This window comes from Armigeres subalbatus, chromosome 2 (assembly GCF_024139115.2).
Source record: "Armigeres subalbatus isolate Guangzhou_Male chromosome 2, GZ_Asu_2, whole genome shotgun sequence".
Lineage (NCBI taxonomy): Eukaryota > Metazoa > Arthropoda > Insecta > Diptera > Culicidae > Armigeres > Armigeres subalbatus.
In genome coordinates, this window is record NC_085140.1 from 185,111,533 (window position 1) to 185,133,880 (window position 22,348).

Here is a 22,348-nt window from a genome sequence, read left to right on the forward strand (position 1 = left end):
CGTAACCATGCTATGCGACGTGACGCGACAGTGCAGTTTGACACTTCATTGATCATGATTGTTATTCCTTTGCGTGAGTCGCGTCGCGTCGCGTCGCATCGCACATCGCGATTAGGGTGCGGCCAGAGTAGACGCGAAATGCAATGCGAAACGATGCGTCCATACTATTTGACAGCTCTTTATTATTGATTGTTATTCCTTTGCGTGCAATTTTCGCGCGACGTCGCGTTGACGCGTTTACTCTCTCAGGAACCTTACTCTGGCGGGCACCATATCGTCATTATGCCAAAAGGCACATTGTATTTCAAACTTTAGTTTCTAATAATTACCACAATGGCCATTGCACATCCAACTCATCAAGACAAATGATTTTAATTATGGTCTTGTGATGATGTTTGTAAGAAAACAAGAAAATGAAATCATGTTTATCTATATATTCTGTTTTCTGGGGAATGGTTTTCTGGGGAACGGTGCATTCTGGGGATTGATTTTCTGGGAATGGTACATTCTGGAAAATGGAATTCAGAAATCCAGAATTTTAGCAACTATATCATACAAACTAACATCAGATTTTGCTATTCTGTTATTCATATATAAATGATAAAATTTATTATTCTTTTGCTATTTTCTTCTACCTTCTACCGTTTCTGCTCAGCTCGAGCTGTTGTTTGCAATGCTAAAGCAATGATTCCATGATAATCAGCTCGAAGAGCTTTGACAACGCACTCAGCGATGTGATGCATCGGTAATTGTTAACGTCACGACTAACATGTGTGCAGGTTTCCAGCAGGATGGAAATATGTCGCTGGATAAAGACGAACGAAATAAGCGCTGAAGCGGCACTAGTAAGTAGGAGATACTTTTCAAGAACGATGCTGGAATCCAATCTGGACCGGGATTGTTCAATAAATTATTGGCAGTGGCTGATTTTCTACCCGCCGCTGTCACATCCAGGCGCTATAGTAAATGCGCAAAATAGCCAGCAAGAGTTAACCACCAGAAATTTGTATGGCGAAAGACATCTAACGCGGGTTTTCTCAAAATAAGAAACGTTTCATGAAAAACTATTTGGTACCGGTTATGTAGGAAGGTGTCCGCTACTACGCCTACCAAATATTTTTTTGATGAAGGTGCTTAATTTTGAGAAATCGAACCTTAGATGCCTTTCGCCATACTGATTTCAGAAAGTTAACTCCTAATGTGCCGCTGTAAGCACGCTCAAAGCAGGCGATTCATTGTTTGAACTGAAATAGACGCAGCCTTGGAAATTGCATCCAAGCCCACATCGAATGTACCAAGCGTTTGGGTAGCTTGGGGCGAGGGTAGCTTGGTTATCACTCACAGTTTCGTCAGTAAATACGCTGGGAAATTTTTCGCCCATTTGGCGACACGTCTCTTTGGTGGAAGAGGCTATTTCATCAGTCAGCTGCATCGAGGACGGAAACCTAGACTCGTTTCGCTATTCATTGACATATTTCCAAAAATGTTTTGGGTGAGAGCGTCGCCTACGCTGAATATCTTGCCCGTATTGTAAAAAAATATTTTTGATTGGCTCCCTTGTACTCCCTTGTAATTGAGCGTGACGTAATGATTTTTAAGCGGTACTGTACGGTGCCTTGTAAACTTATGTAGGAAAGCTCGTTTAGATGATTTTAGTTTGAGTAACGAATTTGTTTGTCAGGGACAGTCGGTTTTTCTATCTGTCACCGTCTTTGGAACATGTCGAACAATAACGTAAGTCAAAATGTTTGAGAAAATTCGTGCCGCAGTTTCGACATCCTCTTGTTCCAAAATACTCTCCTAATCTAATGAAGACAATAACTCAACGATACTTCGATTACCAGCTCTTGAGAAAATTGTAATTGTAAGAAACATATTATGAAGTACAAGTAAGTACTTATGAAGCATTGAAATCATGCGTTTCATTATGTGCGATCGTCACAAGCAAAGAAGAGTGATGAGCAATCGATTTTATCAGAGGAGCAGGAACCTGAACTACGGACGGGGTCTGTTCTTGATCAGTGGCAAAGCATAGGTCCAAGGCATAGGTTGTTTTCATTGACGACAGAATTCACGGCTGTTGGTCGTGCAAGGGCTCGACATTGGGGCTTCTCTAAGGGTACAGGCAGTTGTGCGTCCCGGTGGTGAAGATATCACGAAGCAGCTTAAGGTGATTATAGAATGAAGCCCGTGGTGAATTTCAAATTCACCACACGTTTATCTACATACATTTCCAAAGCCCAAATCTGGCGTAATAGTTTTCGTACAGTGCCGAAAATCAAATTATGATTGTTAGCATAACTAAGCAAACGATCTAGGGGTGATCAGGCAATATGGGCCTCCTAAGGAAATCGTTCCGAAAAGCGCTGAAAAGCTCAAAAAACAGTATTCAAATGTAGTTGACTTATACTAGAGAATGTTACCTTTCATATTACGTCGATGAATGACGAAAATGCGTTTGGAAATTGTTGGAATGCACTTTTGAAAATGTATTGATTTCAATGTGTGTTCCCGACTATACGGGGCAATATGAGCCACCATTTGGGGCAGTATGGGCCACCCATCCAAAACGTTTATTTAGGCGAAAAAAGTATCGTAATATGGAAGAATATGATATTCCTACAACAGTTGTGAGTATTCCATACCAAATAAAATTAAAAAACCGCACAACAGCGGACTGAACCGATTTGCCACTCTTCACCGTTTGAACAGCCACATTTCAATTGGCCAATGGTCATTTTTTCTGTTTCAATCGTAGTAATGCGCTGTTGTAATTTTTCCTTAATGAATCTTACATATATGATAGTATTCTTGTATTTGACTACTGAAATTTGAACTTGTTCGTATTTTAAGGCCTGATATCTTGCTCTGTGCAGGTATGCCCATATTGCCCCATAGACTGGTTTTGGAAAAAAAAAAGTTTTATGATAAATTCAGATTTGTATCAATTTAAACATATGTGTACAATATTCAATTTTAATATATCTTTTGATTGTGATGTATTTTTTACCTGTATTTTAATCAGTTTTGTGTCAAAGCCTTATTTATAAACTTCAAATCTTATAATAATTTTGCGTATACAGCGAAAATTTACATTTTCAAGTGTATTTTCGTGTTTGAATTGAATTTTAATGCGGTTTTCAAGTTGATGCATATGTGTAGCATCCTCTTAAAGATCATATAACTTTTACATGCTAAAACTTGTCAATAAGCTCAAAATGAGGGTGGCTCATATTGCCCGTATGTTCATATTGCCCCTACTGCCCCTACCATTATTTCAGCCCCATACGTGTTATGGTTCTTTCATCTCGTGCTCTTAGAAAAAATATTTGAAAAGCACATGGTTTACAAAATGGCCGATTTCTGGCTTCATTCTATAATCACCTTAAACCATGATAAAAGGCGTTCGAAGTGTGGCATGCAGTGGTGGAAATACTAGCTTCACGAGTAACAAAAGAGGGTAATTGGGCATAGCAAAAATGCCACACTCGCGCGAACCTACTGCCTGTTGTTTGATGAACTAGTGTCGAGTTGTTCAGTTGTAGATCAGTAGAGTAGAGTGGAGTAAAAGTGCGCGTGGGGTAAGAATACGTTCTTGATTTTTTGAAGTTAAAAGATAAACTAGCAGCACTGCACCAGTTTGACAGGTATTCTTACCAACTATTGTCATGTGTAATTGTAAACAGTTAGAATAAACACCAAGGGAGGTATTGTCTATCCGGTACAACGTTATTAGACTTTTAGTACCTAGAGATGGATTTTTCTCGAGATACAGGCAAATTACCCAACATCGGAAGAAGTACGCTTGATTCGCTAAATAACGCATCATTTAGTTTGACAGATGAAACTTCGGAAGAAAGATGGATTCGGAAGTCCCTACTTCCGAATTATAAGTTTGTGCTACGCCGACAATATGAAGTTAGATAATTTTTTGATCATTTTGATAAACATAATTTTATTTGTATTATTATTATTTTTATAATAACTAGTATCCCATTACCTTATATACGTTCAATCAGGTGAACATTATACCATTTCGATAGAGTACTTCATGGTGCAGAATACCAATCCGATTGGTTTTCCACAAGGTCCAAACCATTAACTGAATACACTTTGGGGCTGTGGGGTGAAAGTACGCAGGGATTTCAAGAACGTGAGGGGGTGAGCTAAGAGTACCTTCAACTTCTGATGTTAAACCCGTATCTCCACTCTCCAGCCGAAATAAGACAACTTGCTTCCAAAGCGTACAGATCCAAAACAAAGAAAAAATGAAACAGAAATTGAAAATTATCTCAAGTTTTTGTTTTAAGTATAAGCTGAAGTCTTATCGGACTTAACGAACAAAGCGCTTGCAGTTAACAAAATTGGTATTGTTTTTCACTTAAAAATAGTCTAAAACCACAATTTCATGAACTTTCCAATAAATGGGGCTGAACTTTGTCCATACAATAGTCTGTTTAAACTCCTTCTCTTCGCCAACCTGAGCGTTAAAATCTCCTATGATGATTTTGACATCGTAGATGGGACAACTAACGTACTCACGTTTCAGCTGCGCGTATAATTGTATCGGACCAGTTACACTGCCGTGAATCGCATATCTGTCCCATCCTTACTGGGTTTCCTATTCATATGCGACAAATATGCGATTCACGGCAGTACAGTTGAATAGGAAACCCAGCAAAGATGGGACAGATATGCGATTCACGGCAGAGTAGTAGTGGAAACTAATTTGGTATGGTGTGACTTTTGCAGAAATTCTGGAAAAGTGCGATCTTCATCGGTGCATTTAAGGGCCGATGCCCACGTAGCGTTTTTTCAAGCTGCGTGCACGCCGCGTCCACGCAAGGTACCCAGCATCAAATGTAGTCGTGTACACGTATACGTGTGCATTGCTCTATTTGATGCTGGGTACCTTGCGTGGACGCGGCGTGCACGTAGCTTGAAAAAACGCTACGTGGGCATTGGCCCTAAATCTTCACGTTCTTGAAATCATGTCCAACCGACGTTCCCCGATGGCTTGCCCATGGCGATAGGTCATCTGAAGAGCTTAGATAGATGCTAATTAGCACGGGATAAATAACTAGTGGCGAATAACCAACACCAGATTGCAGTCTATACATAGAGACGTGCTATGCATACACGAAAAACTTACGGTCTTTTAAAGAGAAGTATATGCTCTTTTGCGAGAGAATGGTCTGTCCAATCCTGTACAAATACTCTTTTTTGAAAGTTTTTCTTCAAGAAGTCGCACCTTTGGATAATGATTTTCTAGGGAAAGGTTTTTGACGAAATAATTTATAATTTCAGTGAAATACATTATTTAGTAGAAAAATATATTAAGCTCGTTTAGTGGAATGTATTAAACCGTCTAAGACGAATTAAGTACTGTCCATTTAATTCCACCAGTTAATTCGTTATTTTCGTTATCAGTGTGCGTATTTGTACTTGACTCGACTTAAGTCGAGTCAAGTACAGATGAAGACGACTCACAGTTGTGGTCGAAATACGTATCTGCAAAGATAACGAAAATTAACTGGTGGAATTAAATGGACAGTACTTAATTCGTCTTAGACGGTTTGATTATTTAGCATTTAATTTACCTTTCTATCCACGGTCCAGATTGACGATATTATGCAAGAACTAAATCGATGTAGTGAACTGCTGTTGGAGACACGGGAAGAGCACGAAGTATTCGAGCCGTATCTCCTGGACGGTTTGATGACTAAGGTTTTCCGAGTGGACATAGCTAGCCGAGACGTCGATGGACCGTACTCAATTCGGGTGAGCAAAAGTCAAACGGTTTTGGACTTCAAGCAGATTCTGGCACGCAAGTTCCGATTGCACGAGGACAGTCTCGTTCTCGGATTGAATTACTACAAGGTTGGAAGCAAAATATTGTCCAACAACGGTGCCACCTTGAAGGAAGAGAACATAATAGAGTACTCCAAGGTATTCGTGGCGGTAAACTGTCCTGATGATCCGGAGTTTGAAAACAAATTCAAGCAATTTGTTCTCCGCTTAGATCATTTGATTGGAATCTACTTCGTTCTTCCCAACATGGACTCGGGTAAGCTTTTTTTTTAAGTTCATGTTTGAATTAACTCAATCAAACTCATCTCCACAGATACGATGAAAAAGTTATCTATTCCACCATTCGTTCCGAAGGCGCTGCCGCAGATAAATGGCAACGCAACCGACGTGCATATGGCTGGTACCGACAGCAACAGCGAGGACAGCAGTTTGAGTGACAATGACCGCACTTTGGTGGAAGACGACGTCCATACGAAGCTGAATGGCGAAAATAGCAATTTGCATTTCACCAACGGTGTTTCGCCAACTACTAACGGTTTCAAGGACGCGGACGATGACGACGAAGAGGAATCCTATCTGGCGCAATGTAGGAATAATGACTTCTATTTCAAGGTGGCTCCGCTGGTGTACCAACAACTGAACAACGACACGGGAGAACATGAAGAGATTAGCCACAGTAGTAGCAGCAGCAGTGATAGTGAAAAGGTGATCAAGGTATGTGGAGTGCTGGTGCGGTTATGCGAGTATGTGAATTATCAACTGATTTTCTCGTAGGTTCTGATTGACAAACGTGCCAATCATGGATATCTAAAATATAGACTGCAGTCATATTTGAAAGTACCGATGGAGTATTTCAAATTGTTTAAGAACTCAGCAAGTAGTCAGCAAGAGATCACACTACTCAAAGAGGAACTTAATGCATACACGTGAGTATTCAAGGCTAGATGTTATGTTAATTGCGATTTCAGAAGGAACCTAGTCGTATGAGTATCATAAGACATTCTTTTGGAATTTCAATTTTGACATCAGAAAAACAAAATATAATATTTAAATTTGAACACCCTGGGGTATGGATTATAATTATCTAGGAGACGAATATGGTGAGGATCATTCTGTTTTAGAGTCGGTTTCATGGGTCATTGAATTGCAGTCAATGTAATTTGTGATTCGGCGTTTTGGGATCTACTACGAAAGGCCGATTCACAAAAAGCCGAATCATAAAAGGCCGAAACCACACGAGGCCGAATCACTTTTGCGCGGACCAGAGTCATCAATGCGTGAAAGAAAGCTTCTGTTACCTGTTGATGGTGTTGGTCTGCGTGAAACTGCGGTTGAATTCGTCTGATCGACGTTTGAATTTTTAACTGCAGGATCGGATGGGTCGTTAATATTTTTTAAATCGATCTTTCTGATCTTCTTGTGTTTAATAGGAATTGGAAAAGCAATAGCTCCAACTGAATACCAAAAAAAAAAAAAATCAAGACAAAATTTCCAAAACCAACTCTACCAACAGTGCGATCAGATTCGTCGAATCGACGTTTGAACCTTTGTTTATAAAAGCAGATAAGTCGTTTTGAACACTAGCAGACCCGACGAACTTTGTTTCGCCTGATATTTATTTATTCTCTGCTTAGGTCTCGAGTTATGCAGAAATTTCTGTTTCATTTGTATGGGAGCCCCTCTTTCCGAAAGAGGGAGGGGTCTCGATAAGAGCATTCTCCGGCCCCAAAAACTGCTGCATAAAAATTTTCTCGCCGATCGGTTTAGTAGTTTTGGAGTCTATAAGGTTCAGACAGACAGAAATTCATTTTTATGTATATAAATAAAATATAAAGAAGAAGATTATGTTTTGAGAGGGTAGGAGACAGAATATGTACATTTTTCCGGCCCAATCGTATGCTTTGCAATCCTATGTTTTGATACTTCAATCTGAGTTGGGCAACTCCATATGTGACGATTTCACTTCACTCCTCCCTGAGACGTAATGGATACATGGAAAGTTTCCTCCTAATTGCAGCGATGGTGATCGTCTTACTATTGAACTCGGCCGCGTTCTACGAAAGGGTGAATACAAAATCAACCTTTACTACTTCAACGTGAACGAGATCGTTGACGACCTTGATAAGTTACCGTTCCTGTGCAACTGGATTGTCCGGAACGGGCAAGAGGTGGGCCACATCAAGAGGGATGTTTTGGCACATCTAGCTACATCCGATAGTAAATACAACCAGCTGACGTTCGACCGCTGTAGGCTGCGAAGAAAGACATGGAAGAGCATCTCCAAGGTTTACACCGACGAGCAGAAAGTCGGCGAGGAGGTTGCATTGACCAACAGCTCCGATGTTAGTAATAGCTTTTTGTGTAAATGCTGCATTGAAATATCGTGACTAACTTATTTTCAATATTTCCAGATGATTCTTCAAGAAGTGGACGATCTTCCCAGTGTAACACCTACACATTACAACGACACCGTTCTGCTGATCAGACGATGGTATCCAAGTGAAATGAAATTAGGAAAAATGCAGGAAATTTTATTCCCAAGTATGCAAACTTCTCATAATGAATCTATTATTACGGATTTGAGCGTCAAATTTTTTCCGCAGACAAATGTGAACTGAAGAACCTGTTTTCCAAAATCAGCGAAATTCCCGAGGAAAACGTTGAGTACGTTAAGGTGCAAGCGCGTGATTCGGTGTCGATTTTGCAGATCCACAACAGCTTACACTGGTCGTCGAGCGAAATTAGGTCCAACGATTGTAGCAGTAGTTTCCAAGACGGTGACATCCTGTACTATAGGTACGTGGGGCATATAATTATATTTCCAAATTTATCAACTTATCGAAACAATTTTAAAAATTGTCAAAGCAAATCTTAAAATTCTGTAAATAACATTTGTTCTACTGTTTCCAAAAAAACAGAGATAAAACCGAACCACTGGCGGAACTAACGGCCGAGGAACGCAAAGAACTGACCAAGAAAGACATCCGCAGCAGTTCGACCTATTCGCCGCGCAAAGAACGGGCCCTGAAGATCTACGTGGATGCCTCGCCGAAGAAGGCCGACGACTGATTGCAGCTGACGACCGAAGGCAGCAGCGGTATCAAACGGAGAAAGTGTTGTATCTGATCGACCGGGAGGAGAAGTCGAAGTCTGAGTCAGTAGAAAGGAAAGTGTGAAAAGCGTCATTAGTAGCCCGAGCAGAGCACGCTGCATCAGCATCAAGCTTTTATAGGCGGGGCAATTAAACGATGGTCCTGATGTGCGATGCGCCTGGCCTGTCACTGCATGTTGAGTTTGTGTAAAAAAGGAAAATGATCCAAGAACTGTTGTATTATAGATCCATTTGATGTGGAGTTGAGATAGAACAAAAAAAAGTCTCAACTACTGTCCAATTCCCATTAGATGAGCTCGTATTGCATTGAATTGATTTTTTGATTGATTTGTACTTTATTAATTATCTATTGTTATCTTTGTTTAAGAAGAGGGATCGAGAGCGTTTCATATATGATTTACCTATTTGAATATTAATTTCTCCTGTGTTCAAAATTTTGGTCAGTTTAAATTCGCGGATGGGAAATGCGCGGTTCCATTGATCAGAGGTCAGTCACAGGTAATTTATGGAAGTCTTTATTTCTGTGTGTGCATCTCAGAATTATTGCCTTTATCCATTTGACATTTTCTGGGAGATAATTTGAGTCACATATGATACATATAATTAACACTATCTGAAAAATGGTATCGTAATTCAACATTTGAACGAAATTTTATAACATAGATTCTGACCACTTCTAAAGAACCTAATTCTGGGCTTCATTATTCTGCGCATACGCATAAGGCCTATCATGAATTATTTATGTCCATAGTATTTTCTAAGTTGATGAAACTATTATTGCATCGGCTCACATCATGTATTCATGTAAATCAATCTGTATTGCTTTGACCATGCTCTGGAAAATTCTCATTCACTATTTTTCTACTACATTTCTGTTAGGTACTGGCAATGTGCATCTTTCATGTCCTCTGTCTTTTTACATTCATCGTTCAGTTTATTCTATGTACTGTTGTAGGTATCCACTCGTCATTGACGTTTCTACATAAATTGCAAAAATATGTGAAGCAAATGTGAGAATAAAAATTACTACTGCTCTGAAGTGCATTGCTGTTTTTTTTATTATGATATTATCACAGTACAGTGTGCCTTTATTTATTTATTTGTTCACAGACTAAGGCCGGAGTGGCCTGTGCAGTGCATAAAAGTCTTCTCCATTCAGATCGGTCCATGGCTGCACGTCGCCAACCACGCAGTCTGCGGAGAGTCCGCAAATTGTCCTCAACTTGATCGATCCACCTTGATCGCTGTGCACCTCGCCTTCTTGTTCCCGTTGGATCGTTGTCGAGAATTATTTTCACCGGATTACTGTCCGACATTCTGGCTACGTGCCCGACCCACCGCAGTCTTCCGATTTACGCGGTGTGAACGATGGATGGTTCTCTCGACAGCTGTTGCAACTCGTGGTTCATTCGCCTCCTCCACGTACCGTTCGCCAATTGCACCCCACCATAGATGGTACGCAGCACTTTCCTTTCGAAAACTCCAAGTACGCGTGGGTCCTCCACGAGCATCGTCCAGGTCTCGTGTCCATAGAGAACTACCGTTCTAATAAGCGTTTTATAGATAGTCAGTTTGGTACGGTGGCGAACTCTATTCGATCGGAGTTTTGTGGAGTCCAAAGTACATATGATTTCCTGCCATGAGGCGTCTCCAAGCACACGAATTTTTCAACCACCACGGTTTCGTCACCAGTGATACAAACTCGTGGTGAGTGGCTTACATTGTTCTCACTTGAGCCTCTTCTCGCCTTCTCTCACTTGAGCCTGTGCTTCGTCTGCGACGTGTAGATGACTAGTCCAATCCGTTTAGTTTCCCTTTTCAGTCTGATGTAGACTGCCTCCATCTTCCTATATAATATCAATGTCGTCGGCGAAACCAAATAGATAAACGAACTTCGTAAAAATCGTACCACTCGTATCAATCCATGCCCTTCGTATCACTCCCTCCAAAGTGCTGTTGAATAGCAGGCACGAAAGACCATCACTTTGCCGTAACCCAATGAAAATAAATACTAAGGTATGGAAATCCATATATTGTGTGCGTGCCTTTCGTGTATGGCGAAAAAGCTTTCACTACTGAATGAGCTCCCATAAGAAGCCGTGCAAATATGTACATCACCATTTGCTGTTTACATTTTCTATCATCCACTAATACACTTGCATTTGGTCTTCTTCCTCACCTTCTATCTATTCTCATTGGCCGTAACCCTCTGCGTATGCATGCGCCTTGTGGAACATGGAGCTACTCGATCTGCCGCGGTCACCAAGCTTCCACCCTTCTCTTATTTTTTCGCGCCATTTGAGTGGAGAGGAGAAAGAACCGATCTCCTGGTATTTCTTGCTTAATTTCACGCCGCTCGATGATCTTGATAAATCAAGATGTTCTTGATAAGATCCGTTGTAAGAATGACCTCTAGCCCCGTATCCGGAGATGAGCCAGCCTAGGGCTGAAAGTCTGCTTAATGAAGATATAAAAAAACCTCTTGCCCCGTTGGCACCCGCTTTTATACAGTTTGGCGTTGGCAACGGTGATGTGTTGTTTGTTGTACTTAACCACGCCACGCGGATTTGAATAATGTTGTGTTTATTGATCAAGCCTTATTCTCTACAACAGAGGCTCTGGAAGAAGCCATTGTATGTCGGCTAGCGAAAAGCACGTGTTTTCGGCTACGAGAATTTTGAAAAGTCGTCGTCTTTAGCATAGGTGAAGGCATTCTGTGTGAAGGTGAAGATAGATTTAAAAGTGCAAACAATTCTAACCTTGAAAAGGAAGAAACAGGGAAAAGCAAATAGCATGCAGTTGCGGTCTGAAAAATATAAAAAGAGCTTGTTCGCGTCGCCTTTTGCCTCTCCGGTTAAATCTCCGTTGTATTATACACCTTCAGCTATAGTGAAAGCCGCATCAAATCCGATTCCTTCTGTGCGTGAGCAGAAGAAAAAGCAGGAATTGCTACCGGCAGATAAAAAGGCGAAATCTAATGCAGCCTTGGAGCAGTGTCTGGTGATGACCAGAGGTGAGGTTGAGCGGATCCGTGGAGCTATTGAACGAGCGGTAAGTTAGGTAAGTTCAGCATTCATTCATGGTATCTAAAAACTAAGCGATTTCATCGCCGCGACGGCGACAACTAGTCGCCACGATTCTATCGTTGGGTCGCTGCAGGCAATGTTCTATTTACGCTTCCATACCAACGGCGACAGAATCGCTGTCGCCAAGCGATAGAATCGCTGTCGCCAAGCGATAGAATCGCGTCGCGACTGTCGCGTCGCGTGTGTTTGGGGGAATCTTATAATGAATTACAATCACGAATCTAGCTGTCGAATCCAAGTAGAAGGGAGGAGTTTATAACCAAAGTTCACAAACTTCGAAGAACTTTAAGTTCGTTCGTACATATTTCACTGTCGCATATGATTCAGGGGCATGACGACGCATAGAAAGCTATTGCCGATGCCGTTACAGCAAAACAAAACAAGAAGGCCTGTGATGCCAATATGAGGATTTTTTGCCATAATAATAAAACACGTATCGAACTTGCTTCATGCATTCATCTAAATCCTTACCGATCTCTTAGCACATCCACACTACTCCATTATCGCGGATTCGGTGCAGGCACACAATTTTTGGATTTCGTTTCTGTAGGGCGAATAAATATTAAAACATTGTTCACCAGCTCAGTGGAGCTACATATTACCTGGCCCTAGGACTTTACAAAACACCCACTACACTGCACTGCGCCGCATCCATTGTCTCATTCCAATTTCCTAATCCACCAACTTTTTGATTTCTGTCCGTCAGGCGATTTGTACTGCGAAATTCCACTTCGACTCCCTACTGGGACACTCGCGCGTAATGCCTGCTTGGCAGTTAACCGACAACTAACTGAGGGTTGATCTCTGCCTAAGTTGTGTGATCGGCCGTCGCTTATCATCGGGCTGTGGCTAAGAGTCGGGACTCGGGAGATTCCCGGGTAGAAGAAAATAGCAAAAAATTAGGCCCTAATTAGACTAGCGCGCACTAGCGAAGTTAGGTTTAACGTACGGATTGCGAGAAAAATCCTACTTCGCTAGTCCCGTATTCCGGTTTTCAACTTAATCGAGTAGGGGAAACCGCCAAATGTTGAACGGCTAATTTTGTCGCCTATTGTTGAACTCCCATAAGAAATGCACGTGCGTTCAACAATAGGCGAAGAAATTAGCCGTTCAACATTTGGCGAATTACCCTATATATTTATTCAGGCTAAGGCCGAAGTGGCCTGTGCGGTATATAAAAGTCTTCTCCATTCGGCTCGGTCCATGGCTACACGTCGCCAACCACGCAGACTACGGAGGGTCCGCAAGTCATCTTCCACCTGATCGATCCACCTTGCCCGCTGTGCACCTCGCCTTCTTGTGCCCGTCGGATCGTTGTCGAGAACCATTTTAACCGGGTTACTGTCCGACATTCTAGCTATGTGCCCGGCCCACCGCAGTCGTCCGATTTTCGCGGTGTGAACGATAGTTCACCCAGCAGCTCATGCAACTCGTGGTTCATTCGCCTCCTCCACGTACCGTCCGCCATCTGCACCCCATCATAGATGGTACGCAGCATTTTCCTTTCGAAAACTCCAAGTGCGCGTTGGTCCTCCACGAGCATCGTCCAGGTCTCGTGTCCGTTGAGGACTACCGGTCTAATGAGCGTTTTGTAGATAGTCAGTTTGGTACGGCGGCGAACTCAATTCGATCGGAGCGTCTTGCGGAGTCCAAAGTACGTGATTTCCAGCCACTATGCGTCTACAAATTTCTCTGCTGGTATCATTTTCGGCAGTCACCAGTGTTGATGACAAGTCCAATCCGCTTGGCTTCCCTCTTCAGTCTGATGTAGGCTTCAATCTCCATCTTCTCTTCTATGTCGTCGATTAAGCCAAATAGCTGGACGGACTTATTGAAAATTGTACCACTCGTGCTAATCCCTGCTCTTCGTATTACCCCTTCCAAAGCGATGTTCAATAGCAGACACGAAAGACCATCACGTTGCCGTAACCCTCTGCGCGTTTCGAAGGGACTCGAGAATGGCCCTGAAACTCGAACTACGCACATCACCCGATCCATCGTCGCTTTGATCAACCGTGTCAGTTTATCCGGAAATCCGTGTTCGTGCATTAGCTGCCAATCGATTGTATCATATGCGGTTCTGAAGTCGATGAATAGATGATGTGTGGGCACGTTGTAATCGCGGCATTTCTGCAGTACTTCGCGAATGGCGAACACCTGGTCCGTGGTGGAGCGTTCGCCTATAAAATTCGCCTAGTACTGCTCAACAAACTCCCGTGCAATTAGTGCTAGTCGACGGCATAAAATTTAGGAGAGTACCTTGTCGGCGGCGTTCAGCAATGTGATTGCGCGGTATTTGCTATAGTCCAGCTTATCGCCCTTTTTGTAGATAGGACACACGACACCTTGCATCCACTTCTGCGGCAAAACTTCCTCCTTCCAAATCTTGGTAATGACCCAGTGCAGCGCTCTATCTAGCGCCTCACCGCCGTGTTTAAATAGCTCTCCTGGTAGTTGGTCAACCCCAGGGGCTTTGTTTTTCTTCTGCCAGCCAATCTCTTCTTGGATTTCCTGGAGATCCGAAACAGGTGAAATTATATCCAGTGCGCGTTCTCCCTGGTCCATCACCATATCGCCATCTTCGCCATTCAGGTGTTCTTCGTAGTGCTGCCGCCACCTTTGGATCACCTCACGCTCGTTCGTAAGAAGGTTCCCGTTTATGTCCTTACACATATCAGGCTGTGGCACGTGGCCCTTACGTGAATGGTTCAACTTCTCATAGAACTTTCGTGTGTTATTAGCGCGGTACAGTTGTTCCGTATCTTCACGGTCTCGATATTCCTGCTGGCGCTTTTTCCTCCGGAAATTCGAGTTTTGTCTGTTCCGCGCCAGTTTATATCGTGCCTCTTTCGCCCTCGTGCGGTGTTGCAGCAATCTCGCCCATGCTGCATTCTTCTCTTCCACTAACTGCTCACATTCGCCGTCATACAAGTCGTTTCTCTGATCCGGGGGCTCCGTGCCAAGTGCAGCGGTTGCCGTGCTACCAATGGCGGATCGAATATCTCTCCAGCCATCTCCAAGACACGCTGCGCCTAGCTGCTCTTCCGTTGGGAATGCCACTTCCAGCTGCTGCGCGTATCCTTGGTCTAGTCTACCGTCTTGTAGCCGCCCAATGTTAAGCCGCGGCGTTCGACTTCGACGCGTGTTGTACACCGTCGAGAGTTTTGAGTGCAGGCATAAAGCTTAGATCATTTAGAAATGGGACACTTTGAAATGCGTGTATCTTTTAAACCATTTTTTCAATCAAAACACTTTCTAAGAAAGAAACACGTGTAATCTTATTATATTTCATGAAAAATGTGAATCAAATCATTCATCACGAATTCGAAGAAATTCTCGTACTTTTCCGTTAATACCTCTCATTAGCCGGCGCTACCTCCTTCAGTCACGGTTTTGGCCATCCGGTTCCACCAATTCTTCATCTGACCAAGGTCGCTGATGACTGCACCCTTCATCTTCAGTTTCCGCTTCATTATTGCCCAATATTTCTCTATCGGGCGAAACTGGGGACAATTTGGTGGGTTCAACTCTTTTGGGATGAATTGGACTCCATTGTTGTTGTACCATTGTACCACATCCTTGTTGTAATGGCAGCTGGCTAGATCTGGCCAAAACGTAACTGGACCATCATGGGACTTAATGAATGGTAAAACCCGCTTCTTAAGGCACTCCCTGGTGTATACTTCCGAATTCATGGTCTTATTCGTCACAAAAACGCTGGTCTTCTTTCCGCAAGAGCAGATCCCTTACCAAATCATGATTTTTTTCGCGAATTTATCTGCGAAAATGAACTTGTATTTACCAGGAACCTTGCCGCGTGCAGGTGCCTTGTAGAATTTGACCCCTGGGATTTGTTGGAAATCGGCTTTCACGTAAGTTTCATCGTCGAGCAAAAGACACCCTTCGCGTTTCGTCAGCAGTCGGTCGTACAGCCTACGAGCTCGGGATCTGGCCGTTGTTTGCTGTTTAAGGGTTCGGTTTGGTTGCCTACTTGCACGGTAACACTTGTAGCCTTCCCGGAGAAGAATTCGCCGCACTGTACAGCGATCAGCATTCAGTTTTTTCGCCAAATCATGATCAGAGATGTTGGGATTATCCTTGACTTTTCGAATGACCTTCAACCGCAGTTGACGATCAAAAGTTCCACTCCGACGCTTGGTTTGCACTTTGCGAGCAGTCGTTAGGGTCTCCTTATACCGTTTTATCACTCGCGCCACGGTACTTTTGGGACAACCCAGCAGTTTTCCCAGTTTCCGGGCTGACGCAAATGGGTTTTGCAGGTGGTTGTGCTCAATTATTTTTCTTCTCTCTTCCTGCATGATAAATATCTCGGAACTACGTTAGTTTTAGGCAGCGAAAAAAATTTACCGAGCAGTACTGTTTATAAACAACAAAACGCTGTCAAGAGCTTTTATATCAGACCACTGGGAGCGCCGCTATCGCTAAAATCAAGTGTCCCATTTCTAAATGATCTAAGCTTTACTGCAACGAGGTAGTGGTCGGATTCAATATTCGTACTTCGATAAGTGCGAACGTTCGTGATGTCGTAGAAGAATTTACCGTCGATTAGAACGTGGTCGATATGGTTTTCCATTTCTTGGTTAGGTGATCTCCATGTGGCCTTGTGGATATTTTTGCGGGGAAAGAAGGTGTTTCGGACTACCATTTTGCGAGAGGCTGCGAAGTTTATGCATCGTTGGCCGTTATCATTTGATACAGTGTGCGCAGACTATCTGGTTCGATGATCAGTCTAAACATTTCCTCCCTTCCTAGCTGAGTCTTCATGTCGTCGATGACAATTTTGACGTCCCACAGTGGGCATCCATTGTATGTCTGCTCCTGCTTCGTGTGGGCAGTGCACGTTGATGATGCTATAGTTGAAGAAACGGCATTTAATCCTCAGCTTGCACATCCTTGCGTTGATTGGCTGCCACCCAATCACACGATGGCGCATCTTACCCAGCACTATGAAGCTGGTTGCCAGCTCGTTGGTGGTGCCACAGTGAAAACAGTCACTTTTGCGGAAAACCGTTCCACAACGTTTCTTATTATATATGAACCTAGGAGCACGCAGGACATACGACTTCCGGCTCCGAATCTCCAGGAAATCCAGGAGTAGATTGGCTGGTTGAAAACCAACAAAGCCCCTAGAGTTGACCTACTACCAGGAGAGCCGTTTGCACACGGTGGTGAGGCACTGGCTAGAGCGTTGCACTGAGTAATTACCAAGGTTTGGGAGGATGAGGTTCTGCAGCAGGAGTGGATGGAAGGTGTCGTGTGCCCCAATTCGTTTACTTGGACTCACTGGTAACCTCCGATAACGATACCAGCAGAGAAATTCGGAGACGCATCATTGCAGGAAATCGTATGTACTTTGGACTCCGCAAAACGATCCGATCGAATAGAGTTCGCCGTCGTACCAAACTGACTATCTACAAAACGATTATTAGACCGGTAGTTCTCTACGGACACGAGACCTGGACGGTGCTCGCGGAGGACCAACGCGCACTGGGAGTTTTTGAAAGGAATGTGCTGCGTACCCTCTATGGTGGGGTGCAGATGGCGGACGGTACGTGGAGGAGGCGAATGAACCTTGGGTTGCATCAGCTGTTGGGAGAGCCATTCATCGTTCACACCACGAAAATTGGAATACTGCTGTGGGCCGGGAGCGTTGCCAGAATGTCGGACAGTAGATCCGGTTAAAACGATTCGACGGGAACAAGAAGGCGAGGTGCGCAGCGGGCAAGGTGGATCGATCAGGTGGAGGACGATTTGCGGACCCTACGCAGACTGCGTGATTGGCGACGTGCAGACCGAGCTGAATGGAGAAGACTTTTATGTATTGCACAGGCCACTCCGGCCTTAGTCTGGTAATAAAATTAAAAAAAACTTTTCTTATTGAGCTCCAAAAATTTATGACTATGTTGGCAACATAGAAAATTTTGCAATGAAACTGATCGCATTTGATGCGAAACGATTCTATGCTGGTAAGATAAGTTATTAGGAAAACACTGATTCGTGGTAAATTCAATCTAACACGTAAAAGAATAACATCAATATCAATAATGAGCAGTTTTGTTTTATTTATAACTTTACTTACAAAAGCAGATCGCTTCGCAACAACAACTGTCCTCTAGCTTGGGAAGTATTCTATGAAGTCATCGGGACGCGTTACCTTTGGATAGTTAATAGGTCGCAAAACGGAACGGTCTTTCACTAAAGTGGCGATTCCCTTCTGGGAAGTGGCCACTTGTTAATGTGTTCCGAGACCGATCTTGTGACGTTTTTCAAAACATGATCAATAGTGCATAACTGAAGGCACTTGGATGGCTTTGAACGTGTTCCGCAGCATGCCGAGAATCTGATTCCAGGTTCTCTGTATGTCGCGGAGCATGTCCATACCCATCCAAGTGTCTCCAAACATACTCTATTGATCATGTTTTGCAAAATCATGAAGTTTGATACGTCGCAAGATGGGTTTCGGGACTCGTCAAAAAGTGGTCACTTTCCCGGGGGACCCAGGTTCCCAGCATGCCACGAGTGATGCTCAACTCATCCAAATGCCTCATGATTCGTGCAATCATGGAATTTGATATGCCCCAGGATGAGTTTCAAGGCTTGCAGATTGTGTTCCTTCATCCAATAAAAGGTACCTCACTAGACTCCGGGACTGTTCCGCAAGTATGTAGCCAATCTTATTTTTCCTCCCAGAAAAACTAGGAACCTAACTGGTTCGTTTGATGGCTGAATTAGCACAATCGGTTAAGAATTGAAAAAGTTATGATGGATATGTAGGGATATGTAGGAAGATAAGGGATACGTAGGAAATGTGATAAAATGTCAGTTAAATCTTTAGCATGCGTTCAACGATTTTTTCCTTTATTCCTTTCCGCGGATTAGTGATTATTTCTCTCTTCGCTATTCTTGTAAATATTGTGTACTATTCCTCACAGTTTTTCTTATACGCCTCCAATAAAGCTTTAGCCCACAAAGCAACACCATGTGCTCCTGGATCTGGGTACTCAAAGTCCTTTCTGCCTGACTGGGCTGTGCAATATGCAGCTCTACCGGATTTCGGGACCATTCTTCGAGTAGCTATGGCTGCCATTTCGCAGGCCTTGGAAAACTTTTCGATGCAATCTATTGGCGATAGGTTCTGTTTAATTGCTTCCCGAAGATCATTTTCTCCTCGTTTCAAAGCATCCAGCATGGTACGATCACCCACCTCAGTCAAGGCGTACTGCATGATAGCATTGTTTCCATGTGTCAGCGCCCACAGCCAATGCCTGGCAGTGATATTGATATCACCGTCCGCTTCTAAAAATGCTTGAGAGGCTGCTTGTAGAAACAAACTGTAAATTGCACCCGATGTACCTCCAATGCTTAGTTGCATAATCTTGCTGATTTGTTGAAACATTTTGGCCGGATAAAGCACATCCAGCGTTGTATCGAGAACATCTAGCAATGCGGTTGCTCCATTGGCAATTGTGTTTCCTGTATCACCATCACCGCATTCTTTGTCGTAGGTGTTAAGCTCATCGCGACTGGATATTAAAGTGCTTGCAATATTTTTCAAGATATTCTTGACCAACGGTTGACTTGACTCGGAAAAGCATAGCTTAAACTTATCCATACTTCCAGTAGTTTGGAATTCGTCGCGTTCTTCAAAGTAAATAACTTCTGAAGAGGGTAGGTTGTACGAAGAAGGTCCACCGAATAGCGTTGAAGCAACCTGTACCTCATAATCTAGATATGGGAGCACTTTATCCGAATAATTTAGATTCAGAAACGTTACGGATAGTCCGGATTGGCTTAAGGATGTGAAAAAATTCCCAATGTAGACGCGTTTCACAATATAGTCATTCGCCAGCAGGGGCAGCAGTGTGCTCACGAAAACACCTAACGCGAATTCCGAAGTTCCACCAAGATTGTTAATGAGCACAACTATTTCATTATCGTTGTATGGATAAATTTTGGCAGCCAACCTATCCAAAGTGTAGTAAACAATCGACTCAAATCCATCGCACGTGCCCATCTTGCACACACCAGGTTCTCCATGGAGGCCCTTTCCCAGCTCAACGTTATGCAGCTTACCGTCGATCTCTTCGAAGCTAAACCCAAACGTCGCAATATGTCCACCTCGCAACATTTTTTCCCCAAACTGGACTATCTCATCAATTGAACAACCCAGTTCAGCCATCGCGCCCAACATTTTTATCAATAACACACATCCAGCAAGTCCTCGCTTTCCAACCGATTTTTTTACCATCGAATCTACGATGGAACAGTCATCATCATTCAGTAGTATCCGTAAATCCTTGTAACCATACTGCGATCGAGCACGTTCCACCGCCAAACCAAAATTCAACCGATCACCAGTGTAGTTGTTGACAATAAACAACACGCTTTCCTCCGGACTGGCCACCATTCGAAGACAATCGACTATCGACGTCGCCGACGGTGAGCAGAACACGTCTCCACAAACGGCCGCATCCAGCATCCCTTTACCGACGTAGCCATTGTGGGCAGGCTCGTGACCACTTCCACCACCGGAGATCAGCTTGACCTTGCCTTTCGATAGGTGCTCTTCCCGGCGAATGATACAGTTGCGATCGCTTATAAAACGCAGGCCATTGTGCGCACGGACAAAACCGGCCAGCGAGGTGTTAACGTTCTGCAGCATAGCGTACGATCAACTGATTGGCACTTTCGTGTTCTTTGATAGCAGCGTCATCATTCTGTTATAGTGTGTAAAACAAAACAACGATTGGAAAGTTGCTTTTTATTTGTTCTTATCAGGTAACTTGTGTGCAATTATTGTAGGGTAATAATACTAATATTGATAATCATCCAAAAAGTGTGTTTCCCTGAAAAATGCCAAACCAGATTTAGGTATATGGCAATAATACAAAATAAGTAAACTAGTAGTAAACTGAACGCGTGACTGAAGGCAAAGAAAGCATGATGAGCTATGTATTTTATGGCCTATAGCGATACTAACTACAAATCCGCAATAAAAGATGAATCGAAGATTTCAGTCAATTCGCTCAACCGATTGTTTAATTTATTTAAGGTCAACTTTCCACAAAAACATTTTTTGGCGACTCTATAATAGCTATAAAAAAAATTGTCGTAAAAGTGCACAAAGTGGAAATGCATGGAACTCATACTACTTTCATAGATGGCTTTGGAAGGAAGGTTTGTGTTAGTGGGTATGGTAAATAATAGGGAGCTCTATTCGACAATATAGAGCGTTTGTCAATAATAGTATATGTTGAAAACTTATTAAAATATATTCATTAATTAACTTGCGAACCGTCCAAAGCAGAAGAAAGTAACCCGGATCTTGCAAATGTTTCCCTCCATATACAAAACACGTTAAATCGCACACTTATTCACCGACCGCTAAAAACAGAGCCACGTTCGATTACTCACTCGACCAATCGGACTATCTGCACTGATTGATTTTCATTTTGACCGCATAAAACAAAAAAACAATCGGACTGCGCGAGCTATCTGCTTACTGAGCAAAAACATGATAAAATCTAATTATTTAGAGAATTCTCAGCTAAAAATGGCATATTGAATTTATCGTAAAATAATATTTAAGAAAAGTAAAAAACCGTGAATTTTACGAGAGCGTAATTTGGAGTCCGCGATTTCGCGACAATAGTTGAAGAAGCCGCGATTTTCGCGACACGAAGGGGAAATTCTAAAAAGATGGTAAAATCACGGAATCCGCGACTGCTGTGAGAGCCCTGCAAAGCTGAACCCACATATTTTTTTGCTTCTTTAAACCAGCTAGTAAGGACGGTGCAGAGGAGCTGAGGTCATCAAGATTCGCCCGGGAAAGCTGATCACTTGTCTGCAGAGCCGTAGCGTGGACTCCAAGCGCCCTTGGCGAAACCTTTATTGGGCGCCTCTCACTCTTGCAAATGTTCAAAACAAAGAGCGTGTTAAGAGCAGTGTTGACGACACCGTTTATTGGAGACAATTTCCGTTTTTATTAACTCGAAGTTTTACGACAGGATGAGTTATAAAATCCTATAGGTTAAATATAATTTTGCATGGTTAAGATGTATGTTTCATGTATAATAATGTTATCAATAAACTCAAGTTTAATACTTTCTCCGCACGCGACGGTATTGTGCGATCTGACGGTAGTCTCTGTACTAGCCGCAATTTAGGTGTGCCTAATTTATGTACATATTTCAAATTTAGTTGTAAGTGTTTATAGTGATTCAGTGATCTAATTCATCGAGCAATTACTCACCAACAATATATCGAAGTCGAATAATAATTATATCGGGCTGATTACCATCAAGCAACCAGTACGCTA

The 22,348-nt window shown here is 42.8% G+C and overlaps 2 protein-coding genes across 4 annotated transcripts in view; one reads left to right on the forward strand and one right to left on the reverse strand.

The window, feature by feature from the left end:
• Positions 1-9,962, forward strand: part of LOC134211365 (ubiquitin carboxyl-terminal hydrolase 47) — a 62,632-nt gene extending 52,670 nt beyond the window's left edge. For all 3 annotated transcript variants that reach the window (XM_062688154.1, XM_062688156.1, XM_062688155.1), the window contains 7 exons: positions 5,620-6,067; positions 6,125-6,525; positions 6,586-6,737; positions 7,829-8,153; positions 8,223-8,352; positions 8,415-8,607; positions 8,730-9,962. In XM_062688154.1, coding sequence (XP_062544138.1) covers positions 5,620-6,067; positions 6,125-6,525; positions 6,586-6,737; positions 7,829-8,153; positions 8,223-8,352; positions 8,415-8,607; positions 8,730-8,880 — 1,800 coding nt within the window. In that variant the 3' untranslated portion in view covers positions 8,881-9,962. The remainder of the gene's footprint in view (positions 1-5,619; positions 6,068-6,124; positions 6,526-6,585; positions 6,738-7,828; positions 8,154-8,222; positions 8,353-8,414; positions 8,608-8,729) is intronic.
• An 8,905-nt stretch (positions 9,963-18,867) lies between these two features.
• On the reverse strand, positions 18,868-20,724 carry LOC134215613 (triokinase/FMN cyclase-like). The gene has a single exon (XM_062694761.1). The coding sequence runs from the start codon at positions 20,690-20,692 to the stop codon at positions 18,950-18,952; it is 1,743 nt and encodes a 580-aa protein (XP_062550745.1). The 5' UTR covers positions 20,693-20,724; the 3' UTR covers positions 18,868-18,949.
• Positions 20,725-22,348: the final 1,624 nt, after the last annotated feature.